General features: G+C 36.7%; 1 protein-coding gene across 1 annotated transcript; it reads left to right on the forward strand.

Annotated features, from left to right (window-relative positions):
* The first annotated feature begins 932 nt into the window (after positions 1-932).
* spef2 (sperm flagellar 2) lies at positions 933-23852 on the forward strand. The gene is made up of 36 exons (XM_056254822.1): positions 933-1112; positions 1256-1358; positions 3181-3433; positions 4132-4302; positions 4496-4636; positions 5209-5285; positions 5466-5634; positions 6473-6661; positions 6754-6941; positions 7589-7757; positions 7912-8128; positions 8247-8350; positions 8525-8615; positions 9675-9721; positions 9821-9924; positions 11149-11393; positions 11497-11635; positions 12011-12165; positions 12393-12529; positions 13388-13515; positions 13607-13745; positions 14597-14734; positions 14855-15012; positions 15490-15573; positions 15659-15767; positions 16830-16953; positions 17031-17156; positions 17290-17428; positions 18129-18358; positions 18555-18661; positions 19376-19558; positions 19692-19784; positions 20210-20380; positions 20896-21111; positions 22766-22888; positions 23539-23852. The coding sequence occupies exons 1-36, from the start codon at positions 1055-1057 to the stop codon at positions 23596-23598; spliced, it is 5085 nt and encodes a 1694-aa protein (XP_056110797.1). The 5' UTR covers positions 933-1054; the 3' UTR covers positions 23599-23852.
* Positions 23853-24261: the final 409 nt, after the last annotated feature.

Raw genomic sequence — 24261 nt, forward strand, 5'->3', positions numbered from 1 at the left:
GACGGGATGGCAGCAGTGCTTGTAAATGCAGGAACATTCAGAGGAACATCTGATATAGGTCAGTTGTCCTCATTTTCACCTCTATAAACCCACCGAAACTTTCAGCCTTCTCTTGTTTTATTGGTGCTCCATCCTAATGCTTCAGTGACATGTTCCTTCAGGTCTGTCCTTATATGAATCTCAGTCTTTTTTCTGGGGTATTATGATCGACTTTCTCCATTACCAATAAAACACACAGAATTTACTATTTCTGAGGTGACGGTAATATTTAGAAGTTATAATTAAAGATAGCCTAAATTGATGCATTTTCAAACCACCAGCAATAATAACAATATGGCAGACGATTTTGAAAATACAGATACATTTTTAATTCATGTACATTAATAAATAACCAAATAAAATTATAAAACTTTTAGAAATGTGTATGATTATTTGGAGCCAAAGCTAAAGGATCACAATTGAATTAAAGAATATTTTTTCTTTTTCTTACAGATTTTCAAATGGAAATTTCTTAGATTTTTTTTAAACCTTATTTTAAATTTGTCGGTTCATTTCAAAATAGTATAGAAATTCAAGTAAATATACAAGTGTGTGTGTCTGTGTATATACACACACAATATATATATATATATATATATATATATATATATATATATATATATATATGTGTGTGTGTGTGTGTGTGTGTGTGTGTATATATATATACACACACACACGTACTTATATTTAAATTAAATAATAAAATAAAATATAGAATTTTAAAACTGCTTTTCAAATAACGAAAGAAAAGAACTTCGTGACAACAAATAGGCTACTTCAACAAAGGTCTGGGTAATTTCGGTCACATGGTACATCCACTCTCTGCCACGAATCCCACCAGGGAATTGTAGTTGGACCTTTGTGCTCAGCCAGTTTGGTTACTGTGGCAACACTAAGCCAAAACGAGACACTCCCCAAAACAATGTCATCCATAAACTACACACATGTCTAGATTTTCCTAAAACCGATATATATAGGCATTATTGAATTTCCTTAAGAAAAATAAGCTCTCAGAATGTCAGACATAATCTGTCAGTGGCTGAATTCAGAGCTCCAGCTGTCAAAAGTCGTTGGTAAGTTACGAAATAGCCGTTAGCAAACGAGTTAACGATCTGTCCTTAAACGTGTGTATTTATACCTAATTTGTCATTTTATCAGTTAAACTATCAGTAATAATTGCGCGTTTTTTTCTTAATGTCATATGAATATTTTGCAGAGCCGTATTCCTTCGCCAGGGATTTTGCAAACGGTTTTTTGATAGGAGAGATCCTGAACAGATATGAGCTGCAGGAGGACTTCCACCTGTTCACCAAACAAAGGTAAAACGTTAGATGGATGGACATAGGCCTTCATATTTTAATGTTTGTATTTTATGTACATTTTAAGTATATTTTATGTTACATTTGTACATCTGTTTATTTCCGGTTCGGTGAATGAATAGGTGTTGATGGATAGACAGTTAGATGGATGGATAAATAGATAAAACAGGTATAGATGACTGGATGGATTGATTTGTTGAATAGGTGATTGGTGGATGGATAGAAATATAGATATTAAAATTGTTTAATTTTTTATGAAATGTATTTTGTATATGTATCCATCCTTTTATGGATGGATGTTCATACCATGGATGGATGGATGGATAGATAGACAGATGGAGATAGATAGATAGATAGATAGATAGATAGATAGATAGATAGATAGATAGATAGATAGATAGATAGATAGATAGATAGACGTGTGACAGATAGATACGCAGGACTACACTTACCTTGGCATAAATATTAGCAACACAGGAAATTTAAAAAAAAAAGCTGTTAACAAATTGAGATACAAGGCACGGAGAGATTTTTATGCTATTAAGACAAATATCAAAATTGACATCCCAATCAGAATCTGGCTAAAAATAATCAAAACAATAATAGAGCCCATCGCGCTGTACGGGTGTGAAGTCTGGGCAGTAGCACCTCATTGCAGTACATGAGATCCAGGGGGTGGAGTTGGATCCAGATCTAATGGGTGGAGATGGGTAGGATTAGGGGTGGGGTTAGGGATCAGGGGGTGGAGATGGGTAGGATTAGGGGTTAGGGATCAGGGGGCGGAGATGGGTAGGATTAGGGGTTGGGTTAGGGATCAGGGGGTGGAGATGGGTAGGATTAGGGGTTGGGTTAGGGATCAGGGGGCGGAGATGGGTAGGTTTAGGTTTATGTAAGATGGGAGGAGTTGGATCTGGATCCAACACCTCCCCCTGGATTTCGTGTTCTGCAGTGAGAACCATCTCAGTCTGGGGCCCATTCACTGATCAAGAGTTCACTAAACAGGACAAACACCCAATAGAGAGACTGCAGACCGAGTTGTGCAAAACCTTGCTTTGAGTTCAGCTCAAAACCCCAAATAATGCCTGCAGAGCAGAATTAGGATTATACCCACTTACAATAATAATTTTAAAAAGAGCCATTCAATTCCATGCCCACTTAAAAAATGGCGATGAACAGACCCTCCATCACAAAGCCCTGACATACCAAGAGCTGAAGCCAGAGAAAAACGCCCTCGGCCGATCGGTCTTAGAGCTGACGTCACACACTGACAATAAAAACCCAGCCAGACCAAACCAAATAATTAAAACACAAAAAGAAAAATACCTACAACATTGGACAGACGCAACAGCCAAACAAAGTAAATTGTAATGCTATTCGGCCCTAAACAGAAAATATGAATTGGCAGGATGCCTGAGTACAGTGAGCGACCCTAAACTGAGAAAAGTCCTGAGCATGTACAGGCCATAGAGACAGACACACACACACACACACACACACCTGGCTGTCGAAGGAAGAGCGACTGTGTCCTCACTGCACAGAGAATCAAGTGGAAACAGAGTATTATATAGTGTTTTTAATGCTTTGGCAATGTAAAGATTTCTTTCACCATGCGAATAAAACTATTTGAGTCTTGAATCTAGATAGATAGGCAGACAGAAAGATGGTCATATGTAGCATAGATACTATAGATAGACAGACAGACGGTCATATGTTGCATAGATAGATAGATAGATAGATAGATAGATAGATAGATAGATAGATAGATAGATAGATAGATAGATAGATAGATATCTTAATTATTAGTATTTGTGTTATTCCACAGCACGGCGAATGCGAAGCTGAATAACTTCACTCGTATTGAGCCCACGCTGCAGCTGCTAGGCGTGCCCTTTGACCTGGGCAATGCCAAAGCAGTGATGCAGGGCAGACATGGGGCGGCCACACACCTGCTCTACCAGCTCTACATCCTTCTGCAGAAGAAGAAGAAATCAGGCCTCACTGCCACAGCCATGGAGGTCATGAAGCCCGTGGCCACGGCCCGTCTGCACCGCATAGAGAACAGCATCTATACTGAGGTGATCTGTTACTGCAAGGTCAAACCAATTCATTTCTGTCCTCCTCTCTCAGGGGTGGTCATTAGTTTCTGGTTATTTGGCACAACTTATTGCCCTGAAATATATTAAAGATCCCTAACATGAATTGTGTACACAGAATGGTTGTGTACAACACAATTTCTCAGTAGAAAGGTGGTAATGTCACTATTTATCATTTAGATTTTCTTATTCATAATAATCATAAACTTCAATTAGTAGTGTAGTAGTGAATAAGTGGTTACTTTTCTGAAGTTTTGGGTCTGTATGATTTTTGAAAGAAGTCTATTATGTTCACTAAATACAGTAAAAACAGAACAAAATGTGAAATATTATTACAATTTAAAATAATTGTGTTGTATTTGAATATATATAAAAAAAAAAAAATTATTCCTGTAATGCAAAGCTGAATTTTCAGCATCATTACTCCATTCTTCAGTGTCACATGATCCTTCAGAAATCATTCTAATATGCTGAATTGCATTTATTTCTAATAAAATATTAGATACAATTGCATCTAGATGAGAAAAATCTAGAAATCTAACTAAAATCTAGTTCAAATGTGGTAGGCTGCATATGTCATCTTGTAATAATTGGTAGCTTGGTTAGTTTCATGTTTAGATTAGCTTTGCCAACACTGCAACCTTAGGACCAAAGAAAAGAGTCTCATGTTTGTCTCACAGCGCTTGAAGACGGTGGTAAAGCGTGAGGCGGATCTGAAGATGCAGAAGATCGCAAACCGCTTCCATAAAAGAGGACAGGACATGTACAAGCGCTCGGTCATGACTGAACTCCTGAAGGAAGAGGACCGGCTCAAACGCCAGGAGGAGAGGAGGCTCAAGGACATTGAAAAGGTCTGCCTTTCTAGAGCTAAACCACAGCTTGACAATATATGCATTTAACTCTATTATTCAGTAGCATCAAACAGGCATGAACCAGGAACTTCTACATTTTTTATTAATGCGTTTTACTTTTTAATGGTTGGCGAATCAGCATGTAATAGTGTTGACTGAAACTGTTATAATAATATGATTTGTTGTTTGTCAGCACCGGCAGGCACGCAGAAAACAGAATGAGATTATGATTCAGATTCAGTCAGCTGTAGTCCAGATCCCGAAGCCTCCACACACTCGCACGTCAAGAGCTTCTGAGAAACAACATCAGTTTCGCAAAAAGCAAGAGGCTCAGGTGAACAACACGCAACAGCACTTTTGACATTATTGTCATGATAATTATGCACGTTTACAGCCCTAAGTTCTCGTTATTGTAATATAGTACATCAGAGTTGTTATTGTTAACTACAACTATTAAAAATTGTTTTTGGTAATTGAAATGAAGCGGAAATAAAATAAAGTATGAATATTAGATTTAAAAAAATGTAAAAACTTCTTTCAGTAAGTTCCCCAAAGGCAACATTTCTAATGTTTGTTTAAGTTGAAGAATGAATAAAACTGAAAATATAAAAATAAAAGCTATTAATATATGTATACTGTTTGTATATAAATATGACTGAAATAACCCTGCTGTACAGCACTGTGATGCTTAAATACATGTAAATGCTGTATTTCTTTTATTATCTTTTATTACAGTAATGAGAATTACCATAAGTTAATTTCTTGTTTCTTTTTTGATTTTGGGATGGAAAAATTACACAGATGTTGGAATAATAACAGTTCATATTGAAAAAAAATTAACGAATTGTCAAAGATTGTTTTGACCAGATTTGATTGTGACCCTTTAAGATGAAGTATGATTTTCAGCATGTTCATCGTGAGATAGAACAGTTTGAGAAGCACCAGAAGAAGATTTCTCCAGCTGGCGGCGAAGCCTTACTCGGGTATGTTTGCATTATGCGGAAAATCTAGGAATACAATCAAACAAACACACAGAAGCTACCCACAGCAGGCTGACATACCGTTCACTGACCGTCTAAGTCTTATTGAACACAAAACTGGAAAATATTATCTTCATTAGGTGAGCTCTGGGATGTAACATGTAACTTTACCTGGATTTACAGTGTCCGTGTGACCCAGCCAATGAGTACAGGCGACAAAGAGCAGTGGAACAAGGAGTATATCGAGAACATCCGTCAGCATCTGGAGGAAGACTCTGCTGCCCGGGAACAGAGAGAGATGCGGAGACGACGTGCTCTGATGGAACAACTCCAAGTTCATGAGGCTCAGCAGGTGACCAATGGCGTCGCTTATTTCAACACTATAAAGCCTTCTGCATCAAATTTGATTCTAAGGCCTCTAAAGTTTAAACTATCAACATGATCAAAATCTTTATAAAGCAAACTTTTATATTGTTAGTAACTTTTCAAGATGAACACTTACTGGACTGAAGCAACATCTGTTTACTTGATTATCCATACATCATTTTTTATAAAAAATCATGTTAAAATTGAGTGTCAAATGTGATCCATCAGGCTTTTGAGGAACGTTTATTTGTTCATCTCTCAATAGTCATTGCATTATATGTTTTCCCCCCCATAACAAAAACTAAAGAGCTTTGGTCATAAAACTAAGCATTGAAAGAAACATCATCTTACTAAGACATATTATTGGGAGAATATTTATATGCAGTTCATGTATCTGATATACTGTTGTAAAGATCTCGGAATTTCATCTTACCGTACCTTTTTGTTCATATAAATATCAGCAACTGCACCAAAATATATATTTTTGAATAAATTTGAGGTGTTTTTTGAGCTCAATATTCTCACTATATTATATTATATGAGCCATAAAAGCCTGATGTATCAAAAATGATACTCAAAAAACACATGGAAACTTTTTTTTTGTCTAAAGGTTCAATAAACTATTCCATTAAAAGAAATAGATTTTTCTATTGTTAATTCATGTCAGGATTTACAGAGTTAAATTTCAGCTGTGTTAGGAATGCATTAAAGTCCCGCTTAAAAATGTCCCGCTTAAAAATGTATGAATGTCAATAAAGTGTCAAAGTTTTTGCCAGCAGTGCGTCTTGATCATATCTGGTTCTTGCGTTGATATTTGTCTGCAGGAGGTATTGCGAGAGGAACAGATGGTCAGTCGTTTGATGCGTCAGACGCAGCAGGAGAAGAGGATCGCAGTGCAGCTGATGCAAATAAAACAGCAGAAAGAGGTACTTCGACAAAACCGGATCTTCCAAGAGAGACAATACCAGGAACGCCGCCTTCGAGACTTCCAAGAGGCCTTGGATAGAGAAGCTGTGAGAGAATATACACACACACATAAACAAAACAACCCATAAGGGTTTTGAGAGGTTTTGATCATGATTGTCCCATCACTGCTGCCGTCCAGGTTCTCGCCCAACAGGAACGTCTGGAGCGTAGTGAACAGATCAGGATGGAGCATGAGCTACACAAACAGCTAGTCGCCGAGCGCGTTCAGGCTCGCTATCGCAAGCACTTCGACATCAGCAGAGGAATTCTGGGACAGATTGTCGACCTGGCTACAAAAGCTGGAGAATATCGGCTTCTTACATCCAAGTATTTATGTCCCTGATCACTCTACTAAACAGCAGTCATGGAGTTTAAAAATCTCATATGATGAAAAATGAACATTTTCTTGCTATTTGAAATAAAATTAAAAGAGTTCAGTGTGCTTTGTACAATAACTTCTTAGTGCATTATAAAAAAAAATTAAAGCATAGTTTGTTTTAATTGTTTTATATAGACACAACTGTATGAAAGTGTGGAGTCAGAATTTTTTTTAAATCTTTTTGAAAGATGTCTCTCATGCTCACCAAGGCTTTTTTTTATCACAAATATAGTAAAAACAGTAATATTGTGAAATATTATTTCAAATTAAAATGATGGTTTTCTATATAAATATATTTTAAAATCTAATTCATTCCTTTGGAGTATTGATGCTGAAAATTCAGCTTTGCATCAGTCGTCAGTGTCACATGACCCTTCATAAATCACGCTCATTTTCTGCTCAAGATCCTTTCCTTATTATTTTTAATGTTGAAAATACTTATGCTTACATGTTGATCATCAAATACATCCTTGCTAAATAATAATAATAATAAAAATTCGTACTGACCCCAGACTTTTGAACGGTAGTGTGTGTAAGGAAATAATATGGTGGACAAAAAATGGTATAGAAAACAGCCTTCTTCACTCTTTCTCAGTCTGATACCAGTGAAGCTGATGCAGGAGTGGATGGAGCTGTTTTTCAGTGGTAAGCCGCTGTATGAAGTGGCCAGTGTGCAGCCCACCCCTACTGACCCCACACCAGAACAGATCATTGAGCTGGAGAAGCTTCAAATACTCAATAATCAAGACTACAACGAGTATGTGGTAAGTATTTTGAGTTCATACAGTATCATCTCTGACCATTCATTCTCTTGAAAACCATGTAATTGTTTCCTATGAAATAACAGTCGAGGGATAGACTCATTTTCATTGCAGTGCAAGTATGATGTATGTGTATTTTTCTGTCTGTTCACTTCAGGCCATGATGGGTGAGTGGGTTTTGGATGAAGAAGGGGAGAGTCAAGCCTCACCAGTGAATAATGATATTCTGGATCATGTGTTGAGTCGTCTACAGAGCATGATAGCCCGACCCAGTGCCAGCACTCCTCCTCTGTTTCCCCGTTTCACCATCAGAGCGTGCATGCTGGGAAAAACCCTCTCGGGCAAAACCTCCTGCCTCACCAGGATCAGCAACGGTAGGAGTTGATGCTTCACCATAGTAAGAGCTGTACTGGAAGGAAAAGTGGTATGATACATCAGGACTGTATTAACTAAATTTCCTGACTTGCTGTTTGTTAATCTCTTTGGAATCAGTTCTTGGCATCCATGTGCTCTCAGCCAACGCTTTGATCCAGGATGCTCTATCAGACTATCAGAAGGAAAAACAGGCTGCGATTGAAAGCCAAAAAGCGTCACAGGTCAGGAAATCGTATTTAAGTTAATACTCTTAGTTTCTTGAGGTAGAAACTCAACAGAGCTGGTCATATTTTTCAGCAAAACCTTTATTAGAAACATTAAACATTTTATTTACTTCATTATTTTACACTGTTTGTCTCCCGTGTTGGGGCTGACCATGTATTTGCCTTGCTCAGAAGAACCTGGAGAGAAATGGTTCTCCGACAGAAGGTGTTGAGCAGCCTGAGAGAGATGAACAGAAGGAGACGTCCTCTCCTCTAGAATCAGGTTTGTGAGAATATTAGACAACTTCTAAAACTGACATTATTTACACTATCATTCTAAAGTTTGGGGTCAGTAAGATTTTTTGGGGGGGGGAAAGAATACTTTTATTTATCAAGGATTCATATAGTTGATTAAAAGTGATAGTAAAGACATTTAATGTTACAAAAGATTTAGATTTCAAATAAATGCTGTTTTTTTCTCTTTCTCTTCTGCTGTGTCTGAAATCGCCCCTATACCCTTAAATAAGGTTAGATAAATAAACTAATAAACTTAAATAAACAGTGACGGTTGCGCCGAATGAATTTCCGCGTCTCGCCAAAAGATGGCGCTCACAGCCGAATCATCCATCCATCCATTTTCCAAACCGCTGGTTTAATGTGGCTTTTTAATTAATTATAAATCTTTTTTAATTAAGGTTTATACATGATGGTTTCCATGACAGAGTTCAAAATAATTATTTTCATCTTACTACTGGAGCTGCCAGTTTGCTTAGCTTCAAATGATTATTAAACAGCAAGCACAAACTATGCAAAACTTTTAGTTCTGGCACACTCAGTGTCCGAATTCACTCACTCGTTTTCATTCACTCCTTCAAGTGGAGTAAAGTAGGGAATAGTAAATGAGAATATAGGGGGCGATTTCGAACACAGCCTTCATCAAAGAATCCTGAAAAAAATATATCACGGTTTCCACAAAAATATGAAGCAGCTCAACTGTTTTCAACATTGATAATAAGAAATGTTTCTTGAATGATTAGAATGATTTCTGAAGGATCATGTGACACTGAAGACTGGAGTAATGATGCTAGAAAGTCAGCTTTGAACACAAGAATAAATTATACATTTATAATATTGTTTATGTATCATGTATGTATCATGTACATTTATTTCCTTTTTTCCCATTAATTTAACTGTGTATTAGTTATTTGGTTCTCTATAAATGCTCTATACTAAACCCAAAAACCCAATAAAGATAAGGTTTAAAAAGAATTATGACGTTATTTACTATAGAAATGCTCACTGAAGTTCCAATAGTAATCGACTCTTCTGTCTCACACATCAGGACCGCAGGAGACATCCGGACTTCACGAAAAAGAAGATAAAGAACAAGTAAAAGCAAACGCATAGCCGCTCTCCACATAAACTCTCTGTATTAGCAGCATTAAGCGCTTTGATATGGTTCATGATGCTCAGTGCTGTGTTGTGCAGTGGTCGTTGCGAGCGCAGTGTGGTGCAGCGGTAGAGAACGCTCTTAGGACGGGCAAAGCTGTTCCTGATCAACTTCTGGTCGACATCATAGTGGATGCTATCAGGTAAAGAGCTGTAATGCTTATTTATAAATAATGCTTATTTTCTGACTTCACGTTTGTTTTTTTTGCACAAGTTAAAATAAAACGTTTAATTTACTGTATATTACATTACTACACAACACTCTCTGGAATATTTGATTCTGACTCGTTAATCCCAGAATTCTGATTTAAATAGTTATTTATTCTGCAAAACATTTCAAATGTCCCTTATTTAGGATGAGATGACAATTCTATGTGCATAAGTGCAGTTAGTCAACTGATATAAATTGAGTTCAGTTCAGCTGGTCATGTGATCATGGTGGTCACTGTACTGTACTCATGTGAGTGCACATGAAAAGCTTTTATTTAGTTTTTTAATTTCCTTTGGTCAATTAATTAACAATTTAATAATGAATTATACAACTACTATAAGTGTATACTATGCAGAACCTGATTTCACCAAGTGAAACATGTTCTTTGATCAACATATTTGTTGATCCTGGAACAACATTCCAATCAACCAATCAGATTTGAGGGAAAAGTTTACAGTTTATGTCAAGTTTAGGCTCACAACCAGGGTTAGGTGCTTCTACGTCAGTGTTATTCACTATCATTTCCCTCTGATTTTAGGGATAACTTATGGGTAGGGTTAGGCTTATGGTTACTACATTTTTGGACAGGAATGTTGTTCCAAGATCAAGTAAATATGTTGACTCTGGAACGTGTCACCAGGATGTGCTATACATAATGTGTATATAGTAAATCTCTACTGCTAGATTGTTATATCGTTGGAAAATCAATGTAAACTATATTATTGCACAGCTCTATATATAAAGTTGGATACAAAAGTATGTCCAACTTCATCCGCATACATACAGTATTCTCGTATAGGCCGATATAGCAAATCTCAATGGCTTGATTGCACGTATCGTCGTAAAATGTAAACTCACCCAGCTTTAATATGCTAAATACAACTATAAGGCATGAAGTTCGTTCACACCAAGGGCTACCTTGAACGATAAAGATATACTTCTAAAAATCATTCTAAATATAAAAGAATAGCAGAGTCTACACCACAACTATAATAATAAGATGTTATAAACACTAACATCACGATTTTCTAAAAATTTGCTTTGAAGCAATGCATATTATAAAAAGTGCTATAGATAAATAAATTTGACCTGACTTGACTTGTAGATAGTCTAGTTCTTTAAAACCAGTTTGATTCCCTCCTGCTGTGTTGTTCAGGAACATCCCTGCTGATAGTGGCTGGATTCTTGACGGGTTCCCAGTGGACATCAGTCAGGCTCAGATGCTGGAGAAAGCTCTGAACGGGACAGAACCTGATGTGACTGAGACAAAAACACAAAGCAGCTTATCCACAGATAAAAACGCTCCTAAAGATCCGAGTTCACCCTCCCCTGCACTGGACGTAGTGGTGCTGTTAGACGTGTCAGATGAGCAGGTTCTGCAGCGAGCCGCGATCCAGGATGGTGAGTTTATGCAGATTGAAATGCCAGATATTATCAACTTCAACAACATGACAGACATTGTTGTTTTTAGTATGGAATAAGCTGTGCTATCTCCACTTATTAGTAGACGGGGAGAGCAGAGGGCAGGAGAGAGAAAGCAGTGATGGTCTAGACGAAAAAACAAGTATGACAGATCTGGACACACAAGATCCAGCATCCTTATCTGATGACAAAAGCCTGGGGACAAAACAGATGCAGCACAGGTGTGTGAAAACGTGCGGTGGTTGTTTTCAGTACATGGGAAATATTTTCATCATATATATATATATATATATATATATATATATATATATATATACACATACACATTACACACAATTACAGTTGGAAAGATAACAAGCTTGATTTTGTAAAGTAAAAGTAATCCAGTTAAATAGATTAACATTACATGATCCAGGCAAATCCCGATGGATAAAGTGAAGTTCCATCCTACATTTTTTCTTTTCATTGAATGCTATTTCACCTGAAAAAATGTCATATTATGGAGAAACAATATTGTGACTTTCTGATTTTTTTAAAGATTTTTTAAAAGCACAAAATGGTCATAATATAGTTTTCTGTTATGGATTTTTTAATAGAATTAGTGGGTTCCATGACACATGGCCCAAACTGGAGAAATGGTTTGGTGATCGGCAGAATATTCTTGTAAAAATCACAGCAGATGTAGATGAGGAAACTCTCTTCAAAAACGTGGAGACTGTTCTGATGGACTCTATGGATTCTGTTGAAAAAGGTATATTACAATTATACTAAAAGGCATTTCACTTGCTAAAAGGTATAAACTATCTTCTCTTCTCTACAATTTTCTGCTATTAATTCAGTTTTAATTGGTACAGACTTGTTCAAACATGTTGTAGACTTGAACATTTTCCATTCTTCTACCTACAACTTTAACATTATTGATTTGCACCTTGTGTAAATGCATCTCTAGTGAAGTGTGCTCTCTGCCCTGACCCATAGAAGCAGCTCTGGGTCACTCCAGGAAAATGTCTTCCTCACTCAAACACAGCCGTCCAGAAAGTGCCTGCTCTGCGAAGTCTTCACCAGCGACCCCAAAATCTGCTGGAAGGGTCTATGTGGAGGAACCCTTACCCAAGGCACACACACACACACATCACACATTCTCTCAAAAGACTGGCAGATGCTTCCATTAAACATGGAAAAATTACATTCAAAGAGTCTGTTTGATTTGGAATATCAGATGGAGAGCCATTACACTTATCTAGTTTGCTTTTTTTTTTTTATCAGTTTGATACTCAAGTTGGTATGACTCTTAAAGTCTCTTAAAAGAGTTATATTATGAGGGAAATAATATTCTGAAAGAGTTGTATGCTACTTTAAAGGCAAGTTCACACCACCAAAATCAACTCAAAACTTCTTCAAATTCTCCAAAAAGAGAATTCCAATTAAGCTAGAGAAATAACACTGATTTTCTGATATCAAACTGATATACACTACTGTTCAAATTGTTGGAGTCGATAAGATTTATTTTGAAATGTTTTTGAAATAAGTCTCTTAAGCTCAAAGCTGCATTTACTTTGTAAAAAATACAGTAAAAAAAATGAATATTGTGAAATATTATAAATTTTTTTTAAATAAATGAGCAAAAGCTGAATTTTCAGCATCATTACTCTAGTCTTCAGTGTCACATGATCCTTGAGAAATCATTCCAATATTTGCTTCTCAATAAATATTTCTGATTATTATCAATGTTGAAAACAGTTGTGCTGCTTAATATATTTGAAGAAATCATGATACATTTATTTAAGGATTTTTGATGAATAGAAAGTTCAGAAGGACAACATTTATTTTAAACAGAAATTTAATACAGAACATCTAAGACTGTATAGAAGGCGTACAATGGTTGTGAACAACTGAACTGATAAAAAGTATTAAATGATCCATTTATATCATGTCAGTTTTTGTGTTTTTCTCTTATGTTCATCTTTTTGCAGGAGATTCCAAAGTATCTTGTTCCGTACTGGGAGACGGTCTGTATTTCATATGTGACTAACGTCAAAACAGTGATGCAGAACCTCCGCGGTGAACGCCAGCTCATCATTCACCACCTCTACAACACCCGGTGAGAGAACTGCGCTCGCCTGTGTGTGACGTGAGGCTCTGTGAATGTGTGTGTGTGAGTGTATGACGTGTCTTGAGTGTTTGTGTTTCAGGGAGAACTTCAGGCAGTACCTACAGAAGCCGGATCTGAAGCAGGAGTTTGTAAGCGCATGGCTGCACGTTTATAACAGCGTTTCTGACAACATCAGAGAGGATGAGGAGACCAAAGGAGAGCTCCATCAAAGACTGGATGTGAGACACTCCTGACCTGCAAAAAAATCAGTATTTTTGTCTTGATTTAAGAATGTTTAGATATATGTACTGGAAAACAAGATACATTTATTTGAAAAGAAAAATGACATCAGATATAAAGACTTTATGCTTAAAACAAGTGAAGAAAAATAAACTTGTTTTCGCTTTGAACTACATTTAATTTGTACCCTATTGACAGATTTGCTTTCTCGTATTGAGTATAAAATCACTTAATTTTCATACATATTTCAGAAGACCCAATATCTTGTCATTTTGCTTCTCAAGTCAGTGTATCTTGATTTAAGAATGTGTACTGAAAGACAAGACTAAAAAACTTGGTTAGAAAATCATTTTTGTAGTGTAACTCGTAAAAAAAGACGTTTCTGCAAGTTTGTATTTTCTCAGGCAAAAAAACATGCTACATTTCAGCACAGAAAACACAGATGTACAAAACCATAAATCATGTATTTTGTGTGATATTTGCCGTATATTTATTTGCAGTAATAAAACAAGGATATACATTTTAAAATATTTATTTTTTTGTGCGAGTTTCATTTAAACCTATCTATGTTCAATGTTTTTCAAGTATTTCAGTAGTTTTGATGTTACATGTTAAAAACCAAAAAAAAAAAAAACTTCATTTTATTTGATGAAAAATAAAGTCAACAAGCAGTAGTGCAAAATGTTCGCAGATGCAAAAGTTTTGGTGCAATAAAAAAAAAAAAAAAAATTCAGTGAGCATTTGTTTGCAGCAGGGATATGACAAATTAGCCACAAATAAATATTTGTCGCAAAAAAAAAAAAAAGTTCAAACTTTCATTCTAATCAGTGTGTGTTTTCATCTTGTGCAGGACTTGCGTGAGCGTCTGTGGGACATCTGTGATAAACGCAAGGAAGAGGCGGAGCAGGAGAGAGCAGGAGTCATTGATGATGGCTGGTTAGACGATCACACTGCTGTACTAATCAACCAATATTCTGCATTAATGCAGGTAACACACACACACACACACACACACTCCTCTAACATCACAAAACTGCCTTGGATGAGTTTGAAGTCTAATTGTTCTGTGTGTGTGTGTGTGTGTGTGTGTGTGTGTGTGTGTGTACAGATTGAAGTGGGCCGCTTTCAAGACTCCCTGTGTCTGCTGAGAGATTACTATTCAGCGATGTGTAAATCTGCATTTCCCGAATCCACACGTGGCTTCACTCGCGTCCCATTGCTTGACATCACTGCAGAGGAGCATGTCGAGCAAGAGGAGTCAAAAATGTAAAAAGAAGCATTACACATCATGATTTATCATCATGTCACAGACATTACAGGACTATATATCTTATGCCAACCAAGCTACTGCAGTTGTCCATCTGTCTGTCTCATAATGTATGACTTTATTGCTGTGTTTAGAATAACATATACTAGTTTTGCAGTATGCATGCAAATTTTTACCTATATGCCAACATGTCCAGTATAAAACAAAGCATAGTGTGTGGAATATTGTATCCCAAAATGCAGTGTGCTTTTATTTTATTCCAGTGTGACAAATGGAAACTGAATTAACATTTTTATCATACTACCACGAGTTTTATTTCAGAGGTGATACCTGGTCACCACTTGCAGAGCTAAATGTTTTCATGATAAAACGTATGCATTGTTTTTTTACTGTAAAGAAATTTAGATAGACTCTAAGAGACCACACTGAGAGACCTGATGTTTGGTGTGTTCAAATATTATACATTCTTATTTCAGCTCTGGCCCTGCCCTGTTAGAAAAACCTGTAAAGAGTGCTGAAGAAAAAGACTGTGAAATGGAGGACAAGAAGAAAGTTAAAGTGTATGTGTGCTTAAAATTTTTGTCTTTGTGTTTGTTTAAAAAATAAGCATGTTTGTTGAATAACTGGATATGTTTGTGCTGTCAGGTTTCCGTTGGTTTCCTGCAGATCTCCCACTTCTGAGGTTTTCCACCATCCCGATGAGAAACTCCTGCAGGAGTTCTTCCAGACCGCACTCACCGCCGTCAGGACCATGGTGTGTTGCTTATTAGAAATGTATTATCATCTTTTTGCTGTTGAGCTTAAAAATATGGGCCATATTTGCCATTACTGATTTACATCTTCTGACAGACAAATGCTTGCAAAAAAAAAAAAAAACCTTCAGCATCTTTCAGTTAAGGCAAGTATTCCTCTGAACTACATCAGGTTCGAGTAGGCAGTGTCTTTGTAGACAGTTTTGGGAACTCAAATCAATTAAAAATCTGTAAATATGTAGAAATTGAGTCAAAATGCAGATGGGTAGATAATCTATAATTTGATTGGAAAAAAAATTGTTACTGTGTACATTTGTTTATACATACGATATGCTGTAACAGAGAAGAAAAAAATCTAGAAAATCAAAAGTGCATCAAAGAATTCATAATCACATTAAAAACTGAAAAACAGCTATTTTTAATTTAGTCATTTCTATAATGTTGGTTACTAATTTGAATAAATTGTTCATAAACACTACTGTTTAACAGTTTGGGGTCAGTAAGAATTTTTAAAAATAAATTAATACTTTATTCCTCAAAGATTGATCAAAAATGAAATTGACATTTACATTGTTACAAAATAAAATTCTATTTCAAATAAATGCTGTTTTTTTAAACTTTCTGATCATCAGAATGTGTCATAGTTTCCACAAAAATATTAAGCAGCACAACTTTTCCAACTTTGATAATAATCAGAAATGTTTCTTGAGCAGAAAATCAGCATATTAGAATGATTTCTGAAGGATCATGTGACACTGAAGACTGGAGTAATGATGCTGAAAATTCAGCTTTGATCACAGGAATAAATTATAAATATTTCACAACATTACTGTTTTACTGTATTTTTGATTAAATCAATTCAGCCATGGTGAGCAGAAGAGACTTATTGTATATTTTTCATTAATGTTTCATTATAATGTTGATTATTTTAGACATTTCATAATTTATTTAACAAAAACGATAGATTCTGTTTGGATAAGCTATGAGTTGTGAAATGATGATATACTCACCTGTGCCGGCATATCTGTCTCCTTCACGTGTGTTTGCACACAACTGTGTGTCAGGTGTTGGCAGAGACGCAGCAGCGAGAAGAGGAAGGTGATGAAGAACAGAAGCCGATAGAGACACCACAGACAGTGCAGACTTCAAACTCTGCTACGGACAGTAAGAAAGCAGGGAAAAAGAAAGGTGAAGACCCTCCACTCCATCATGCGTATGAGTTTCAGCACTGGTGTGTGTTGACATTCTGGTGTGTGTTGTTTTAGGTGCTCCCACCCCTCCTCAGGAGCCCAGTCCTCAGCCCTCAGTGGTGAAGAACCCCGAGGAGGTCAAGAGGAAGGCAGAGAGGAAGAGAATCAAACTGGAGTTCACAGCCGCACTGAAACGTGAAGGTACGCCGTGAGCTATTGGCCGACATTGTCTCATGGTGTCTGTTGTGCTTGTGTATATCAACAGTACAGAGCTTCTGGATGTTTGTGTGTGTGCGATGTGTAAACAGTAAGAATGTGCTGTGTTTGTGTGCAGAACATGCGGTGAAGCTGCGTTTGGATCTGGTGAAGGCTCATGCGCTGAGAAACGTGAGCAGTCTTCAGCAGAGAGCGGAGCAGGTCTACAGGAACATGGAGGAGTGGCTGGGAGCTCGCTTTCTGTCTGAGATCAACAGGTGAGAGGAGGAGGACGCAGATCAGGAGAGGATTGTAATCCATTTAGCTGCAGAGATGAATGATGAATGCACTTCTAAATGGCTGAATATCTCAAATAAACGGGTCGTATGTCACTCCCAAAACCACAATATAAAGCAAAAAGATTATATTTTGCTAAATAAATTGACTGATAAATTAAGATTAGCAAAACATTTAGTATGACAAATACCATGATGTATAAATCTTATTTGCAATATAAGTTCTTAGTCAAATTATTTTTAATATTTTAAATATACTTAAGCTATACACTATTGGTCAAAAGTTTGGAATAATATTTTATTTAGATCTTTTTTGTTTTTGCTAGAAGTCTCTTATGGATCATGTGAAATAGAAATTGTAGTAATATTTCACTATATTTCTGTTTACTGTATTTTTGATCAAATGAAGCCAGACTTATTTTAAAAACATTTAAATTTTATTTCATTATTATTATTCCAAACTTTTGACCAGTAGGGTGTTTTTAATACTTTATATTTCCTTCTGTTGCATGAAAGAAAAAGAAAACAGATAGATAGATAGATAGATAGATAGATAGATAGATAGATAGATAGATAGATAGATAGATAGATAGATAGATAGATAGATAGATAGATAGATAGATAGATAGATGTCATACTGTACACATGTATATGTGGATAATATGTTTGCATGTGTTTCTAGTATCGACCAGCTGACAGAGTTTGTGCGGAAGCACATTGAGAATGCAGTTCAGATCCATCATGAGCTCGTGCTGCAGAGCGCTGATTTCTGTGTGGATGGAGACACACGTGTGGTGGCGAGTCCAGCATCCGCTCCACGCAGATCCCTGCTGGAACAGCCCAAAAACAGCACTCTCACAGTCCAACAGCTGACCGTCCTCTGTGCTCAGCTGGGCAAGACCGCCCCGACTGGTCAGAATCAGCGTTACTACACAAATGTCAAACTAACATGCCAGGGATTGTTCATTTACTTGTTTTTTGATTGAACAATTCCTTTAAAATTGTGTGCTAAACTGAATGAACAGAATAAGAGTTAAACAGAACTAAGCAGAACTGATCTGGATATGTTTCAGTTGAAGTTATTAACTTTATTGTGTTGTGTGTTTAGGTCTGCTGTGCAGTAATGAGTTGACTGAAATTCTGCATGAATTAAGCTCTCCTCATATGGGTGGTGATGTCCTGCCTGAGCCCTGGATGCATATCACTCCCTCACAGGTACATCTTCACTCAAACACCTCCGTCTCGGACTAGCAGAGTCTTTGGTTGCAAACACTCATACTTAATTTTCTCTCCCAACATAACTTTGCTTAAAGTCTACATAAAACGAAAAATTGTGTCTTTTGTTCCCTAATGTGACGTATATCCAAGTAAAACAGCTCCTCCAACTAGAGAGAATTTAGGGCGGTACTTAATTTGAATTTAAAAATAATTATGTGCACAATAAATTTATAATAAACAGTGCAATATCCCATAAAAATAAGAATTGTCAATTTTAATGTCATGGTAACTTTAAGAGGGAAGTGGCTGGAATTTATTCATTTTGAGAGTGTCTTCATTGTAGACAAGGCCTTATTTTTACTGTTTTCTCCTCAACTTCCTGCTTCAATAGGAAATGTGTCCAAACAGGAAAAAAAAAAGTGCTGTCAAGCAATCTATAAATTTAGACTATAAATTCTGATCTGGTTATATTCTTAAATGTCAAATTATAGTAACCAATATCAACAATATTTTTAGCTGAAATCATAAATTAAAGATGCATAAAAAATGAGTTTGGGAGAGCTTTAAACTAAAGACAATACATGAAGAAAACACAATTTTAAGATCATCGATGTTAAGACATCGTAATAAACAAAAACAAATCATGTCAAATGAGACGATGCCTTACAGACAAGTCCATTTGACAGTGTATGTGCTATTGTGTGTGTGTAGGTAGATGAGCTGGTGTGTGTATTAGCTCAGGACTCTGAGATGTTGGACTGGCGTCAGTTCCTGCTCAGCGCTGCTCTGCCGTGGCCGTTTCCCTCTCAGACTGAGCTGTTAAAAACCCTCCAGCGCTTCAGAGCCATCGACACTGCAGGAACTGGACTCATCACACGAGAACAATACACACAGGTCTATTACGCTCATGCTCATTTCACAGAACATCACTGCAACGGTCATATTAAACAACACAGATCTATACACAAACACATGTCCATACAGTAATTCAATCCTTTTGACAACATCTGTTTTGTTCTATGATCAGGTTGAACTGTGGTTTCCCAGTGAAAGAGATCTTCCTGTCCCGGATGACCCGACTGAACCTCTGCCCTACGACAGACTAGCCAACCTTAAGAAGGTAATGCAACATGAAGGATTTTGACAACTTTAAAAGGGTTCATATTATTATTATTTATGGTTTTTCCTGCTTTTTTTTTACATTTTGAAAAATTCGAAAACAATCTGCATTGACGTGCCTCTCAAACTGTTAGAAACTTGTTAAAATAGATTTCAGCTTTTGGGATCCATCTGAGGTGCTGAAGATCAGAAAGAGTTATTTTTCAATAAATGGCCTTTTTGAGGAGGACACTTCTGAAGCTCTGAAAGTTGATTCCTCGTGATTTGTCTGACCCCTTTAATGCTTTGAACAGTTTGAACATCACTGGATACAGTAAATGCATTAACATTGATTGGTTTAAAATTTGAGACTCTTTGATGTTCTGAACATATACAGTAATCTGTGTATGAACATGCATGTGTTTTTCCCCTTCTTTATGTGTGTAGTTTTTCTTCAGTCTGTTTGCGAGCTCACACTCCTCTCCACTGATGCTGGACTATCTGAGCTTGCTGCTGTATTTCTGCTGTCATCCTGAACCGGCTCAGGGCTTCACCAGAGCGCTGGGCCTCGTGATCGGACACACACTGCACTATAAACACACCAGCCCACTTACACAGGTACACACACACACATTTGTATGGCTATCAATGTGAGGATATTCATTTATATAATGCAATCACTATCCCTTTACCCTAACCTTAATTATCATAACTAATTGCCTAACCTTAACTCTAAAACCAAGTCTTAACTCTCAAACAGCCCTAGGGCGTCAGAAAGTTAGAACTGGCCAAAACGTCCTCACTTTAGTCTTTGTTCTCACTCCGATGGTCTACAACTTAAACTGGTCCTCACAAAGATAACTGTACAAGCGCAAACACACTCAGTATGACACATTTAACACTCTGAGCTGATGAGTTTGTTGGTGAATTTCACAAAACCTGTCAATAGCTTGTTTGGGTCACATTTTACACCAAAATCAAAAGAAAGAAAATGTAAAGTAAATCGCTATGGACAAAAGCGTCTGCTAAATAATTAAATGTAAATGCGTATTGTTTTCTACTTGTCGTTACTGTAATGTGCAAAAATAATCCATTAATTGCTTTCATGGTTTAAAACACTGTTCCTGCTGTAGTCTGTGCCGTATTTGGAGGGCGCTGGAGTCGAGGCTGATGAAGAGGAGGAGAGAGGGGAGGAGCCTGATGAAGAGGAGGAGAGAGGGGAGGAGTCTGATGAAGTGGGCGTGTCCGTTGATGATGTGCTCAGAGTTCTGAGTCGTGGAGACGATCACGTCTCTTCACATCTGAACCGATTCCAGCCGAACCGCAGGAGCAGAGATGAATTCAGAGAGGTAGAACCGAACAGCTCTGATCCAAACCTATAAAGATCCATCAGCCCAACTCAAACCCCATTTCATTTCAACTATTTTAATTCAAAATATAAACAAATGATAAACTTTTCCATTTAAAATAGCAAGCAAGATGGCAAAAATACTTAAAGGTCCCCTAACATGGGGTTATTTTATAATGTTTCCTGGGTTGCCCTTATAATGTTAGTATGTTTTTTTAGATCAAAAATAGTCATAATTTAGAAATAAAAGGCATTTTTCCTAGCCTGATTTGAACGCTCTGTTTGAAGGGGCGTGTCTGCTGTGGGATTCAGTGTAACCGCGGCCACTGCTGTGATTGGCTGACATGCTTGCATATGAAATAGCTACATATTACATGTGAAACTCTCTCGAATACTTTTACTACAGCTATTATACGTTTTTACTATTACAGCTATCGGGATTAACGAATCGTGAGAAGTTTTTAAAGTATTTAGATCTATTCCCATCACATAAAATGTTGCCGTGATGAGCATTGAGCAGATGACAGTGTGTTGATCGTGAGAATAAAGATCTAATCATTGCAAAGCAGTTTCTGCACTCTCTCTGCTTTCCCCAATGCAAACACGATGCTGTAAATACAGTAAGAGCTTCGTTGTGCAGTGTAACGTGCGTCATTGATTTCATAACGAGTTGTCCAGATAAACTCGCGCTGTGTGGAAAGATTGTTCTTTAATCGCTTTCTGTATAATTTGTTCACAATTTAAATAAGATTTTTTTCATCCTACTAAAAGAAACAATGTGAAGTTGATATTTTAGTCCCTGGCTTGACTGATGCATAAACCGTATTGAACGATTTTGAGAGAAAGATTACCTGTCTGAACTTGAACAATGAGCTACACATCAGAAAGTGTTGCTTGGTAGCTCGATCGACTTATTTTCAGACGTTCATCGAGGCCGGATCTGTATTGGCCCAAGTTGAGGAAACAGTCGTCGGTGAAATGTTTGGACCATACAAAACTTTGGGAAGTTGTGTCGGCGCATTTCCAGAGAAAATAAAATTAATCCATTGATTCTTTAGAGGCTCGGATGAAGGAACTAAAAAATACCTTCGCTCGTTTGCAAGCCATGATATCTCTCGAGGGAAAAACTCAAATCGCGCTCGCACGTTCGTACTTCCTAGCTCATTTTCTCATGGGCGAGCCAAATTCTCTGGGCGGGCAAAGCAGAGAAAGGGGAGGTTACCTTTCCTCCGTATGACGTCATACGGAGGAGATTCAAGATCAGCTCGTCTGAGCTTTCATTTTCTCAAAGGCAGAGAAAGATAGCCAAAGCTCGGTTTACACCGATTGAAATTTCTTGCCACTGGGGGACCATATACAGGTTAGGGGAACTCATATTAATGTTAAAAAACCTCAGAAAGTGAAAATTTCATGTCAGGGGACCTTTAACAAATCCACAAACATAGCTAACAGTTATTAACCATAGCCAACAGTGTGCATGTGTTAGTCACTCTCATAATAGTTTCATAAATGTAGAGCTATTTGTGAAATCTTTGTGTCACTGGAATGTTTTTCTCTCATTTTTAAAACAGATTAACCTAATCTGTGGTTCTGTAGATCAGCAGATGATTGTGAGTCTCCACATGACTGTATTTAATGTGTTGTCGTGTGTTCAGGAGCTGCTGAAGGTGTTTAAGGAGTTGGGTTTTAAGGATGAGGAGAAGATTGCTTTCTCCACACTTTCCCAGCATCCCTTTCTGCAGGATCTAATAGAAGGATCCTCACAGTACCTGCTTCCTGTGAGTATAACACACAAACATGTGATCTCACACACATACATCAAAAATGTATTTTAATGATTGAATGATCTTAACATAGAAGATTTCAGGCACTAAGTCCCCGTTAAACTTCAAGCAGAATTTAAGAACGAACTGATGTGACGTCATTTCGAACAAAATTAGGCCGAAACAAAGTTCGTTTGGGGAGTTCAAAACAGCTTGCTAAAGCGAACCTTCCGCAAAAGCAAAATGCTATTCTTATGCTTTATTAAAATGTTGCTGTTTTCTAAATTTTTTTAAACGTGTATATTTTGTCATTAAGAGAAAAACGTGCAGCACATATTTGAATATTCTGATGCATCAGATGTTCGCTAACAGTATATCGCTGGTCACGTGTTTTGAACCTTGTTTTACCCCAAAGCGAAGAATGAAAAATAACTTTGCTGTGAGTATATCAGGCCTTAATTCTGCTTACATTAAAACATCCATTTGAAACATTTTCAGAAAATGTTGTGGCTTTTATTCCATGTTCCACGCAAACTTCCTGTTTCAATCGGAAATAAGTCTACACAGGACAGAAAAATTTGATATTTACTGTAAATATGTAAAAAATAACAAATGAAGTTAAGAATTATGTTTTTATTAATTATGATTACATGTCTTCTATATAGGACATTCACAGAATTTTCCAGACCAAACAAACTGAAGATCCACAAAGCTTCTCAACATGATTAACACTCAATAACACACACCAACACATGAATCACACAAGGTGATGGTAATGGAATAAACATTAAAGCTGTATTTGGTATATTAATGGTTTTATTTAAAGTAATTTACATCTTAATTCATCATGAAAAACAGTGATCTGCTGAAATGATCCTTTAATAAACTAAATGTTTCTAAATATATTTATTTACTGAAGTGGAGATACACATTTTGATGTAGTTGTGTATTCTTGTCTCATAGTACAGCGATATTGTCAAATCGATTCATTTGTGTGTTTCAGAGATGATTTATGTGGAAGCTTGAACATGATCGCTTACAACAAAAGCAAAACATTAGGATAAATCAATGTAAAATCAGCACAAAACATCAACACTTATGTAAAGTAAAAAATGTTTTATATATATATATAACATATAAAGAATATATGAGCGAAAGATTTATGTTAAAGGAGTATGTTAATGAATATATTTATGAATACACATGTATGAATAAAAATGTAAAGAAAATATAATAAAGAATGAACTACAACTATCTTTGGTCTCTGCGATTATTAAGAATGTTCACTTTTCTATTGTCTTCGCACAAGTCAGACACACAAACACCTGCAGGTGAGATACATAACTTAACATTTGTCAAAAAATAATGGAAACCGAGCATAACCTTTT

The sequence above is a fragment of the Rhinichthys klamathensis genome, unplaced genomic scaffold (assembly GCF_029890125.1).
Source record: "Rhinichthys klamathensis goyatoka isolate OS25496 unplaced genomic scaffold, OSU_Roscu_1.1 h1tg000114l_1, whole genome shotgun sequence".
Taxonomy (NCBI): domain Eukaryota; kingdom Metazoa; phylum Chordata; class Actinopteri; order Cypriniformes; family Leuciscidae; genus Rhinichthys; species Rhinichthys klamathensis.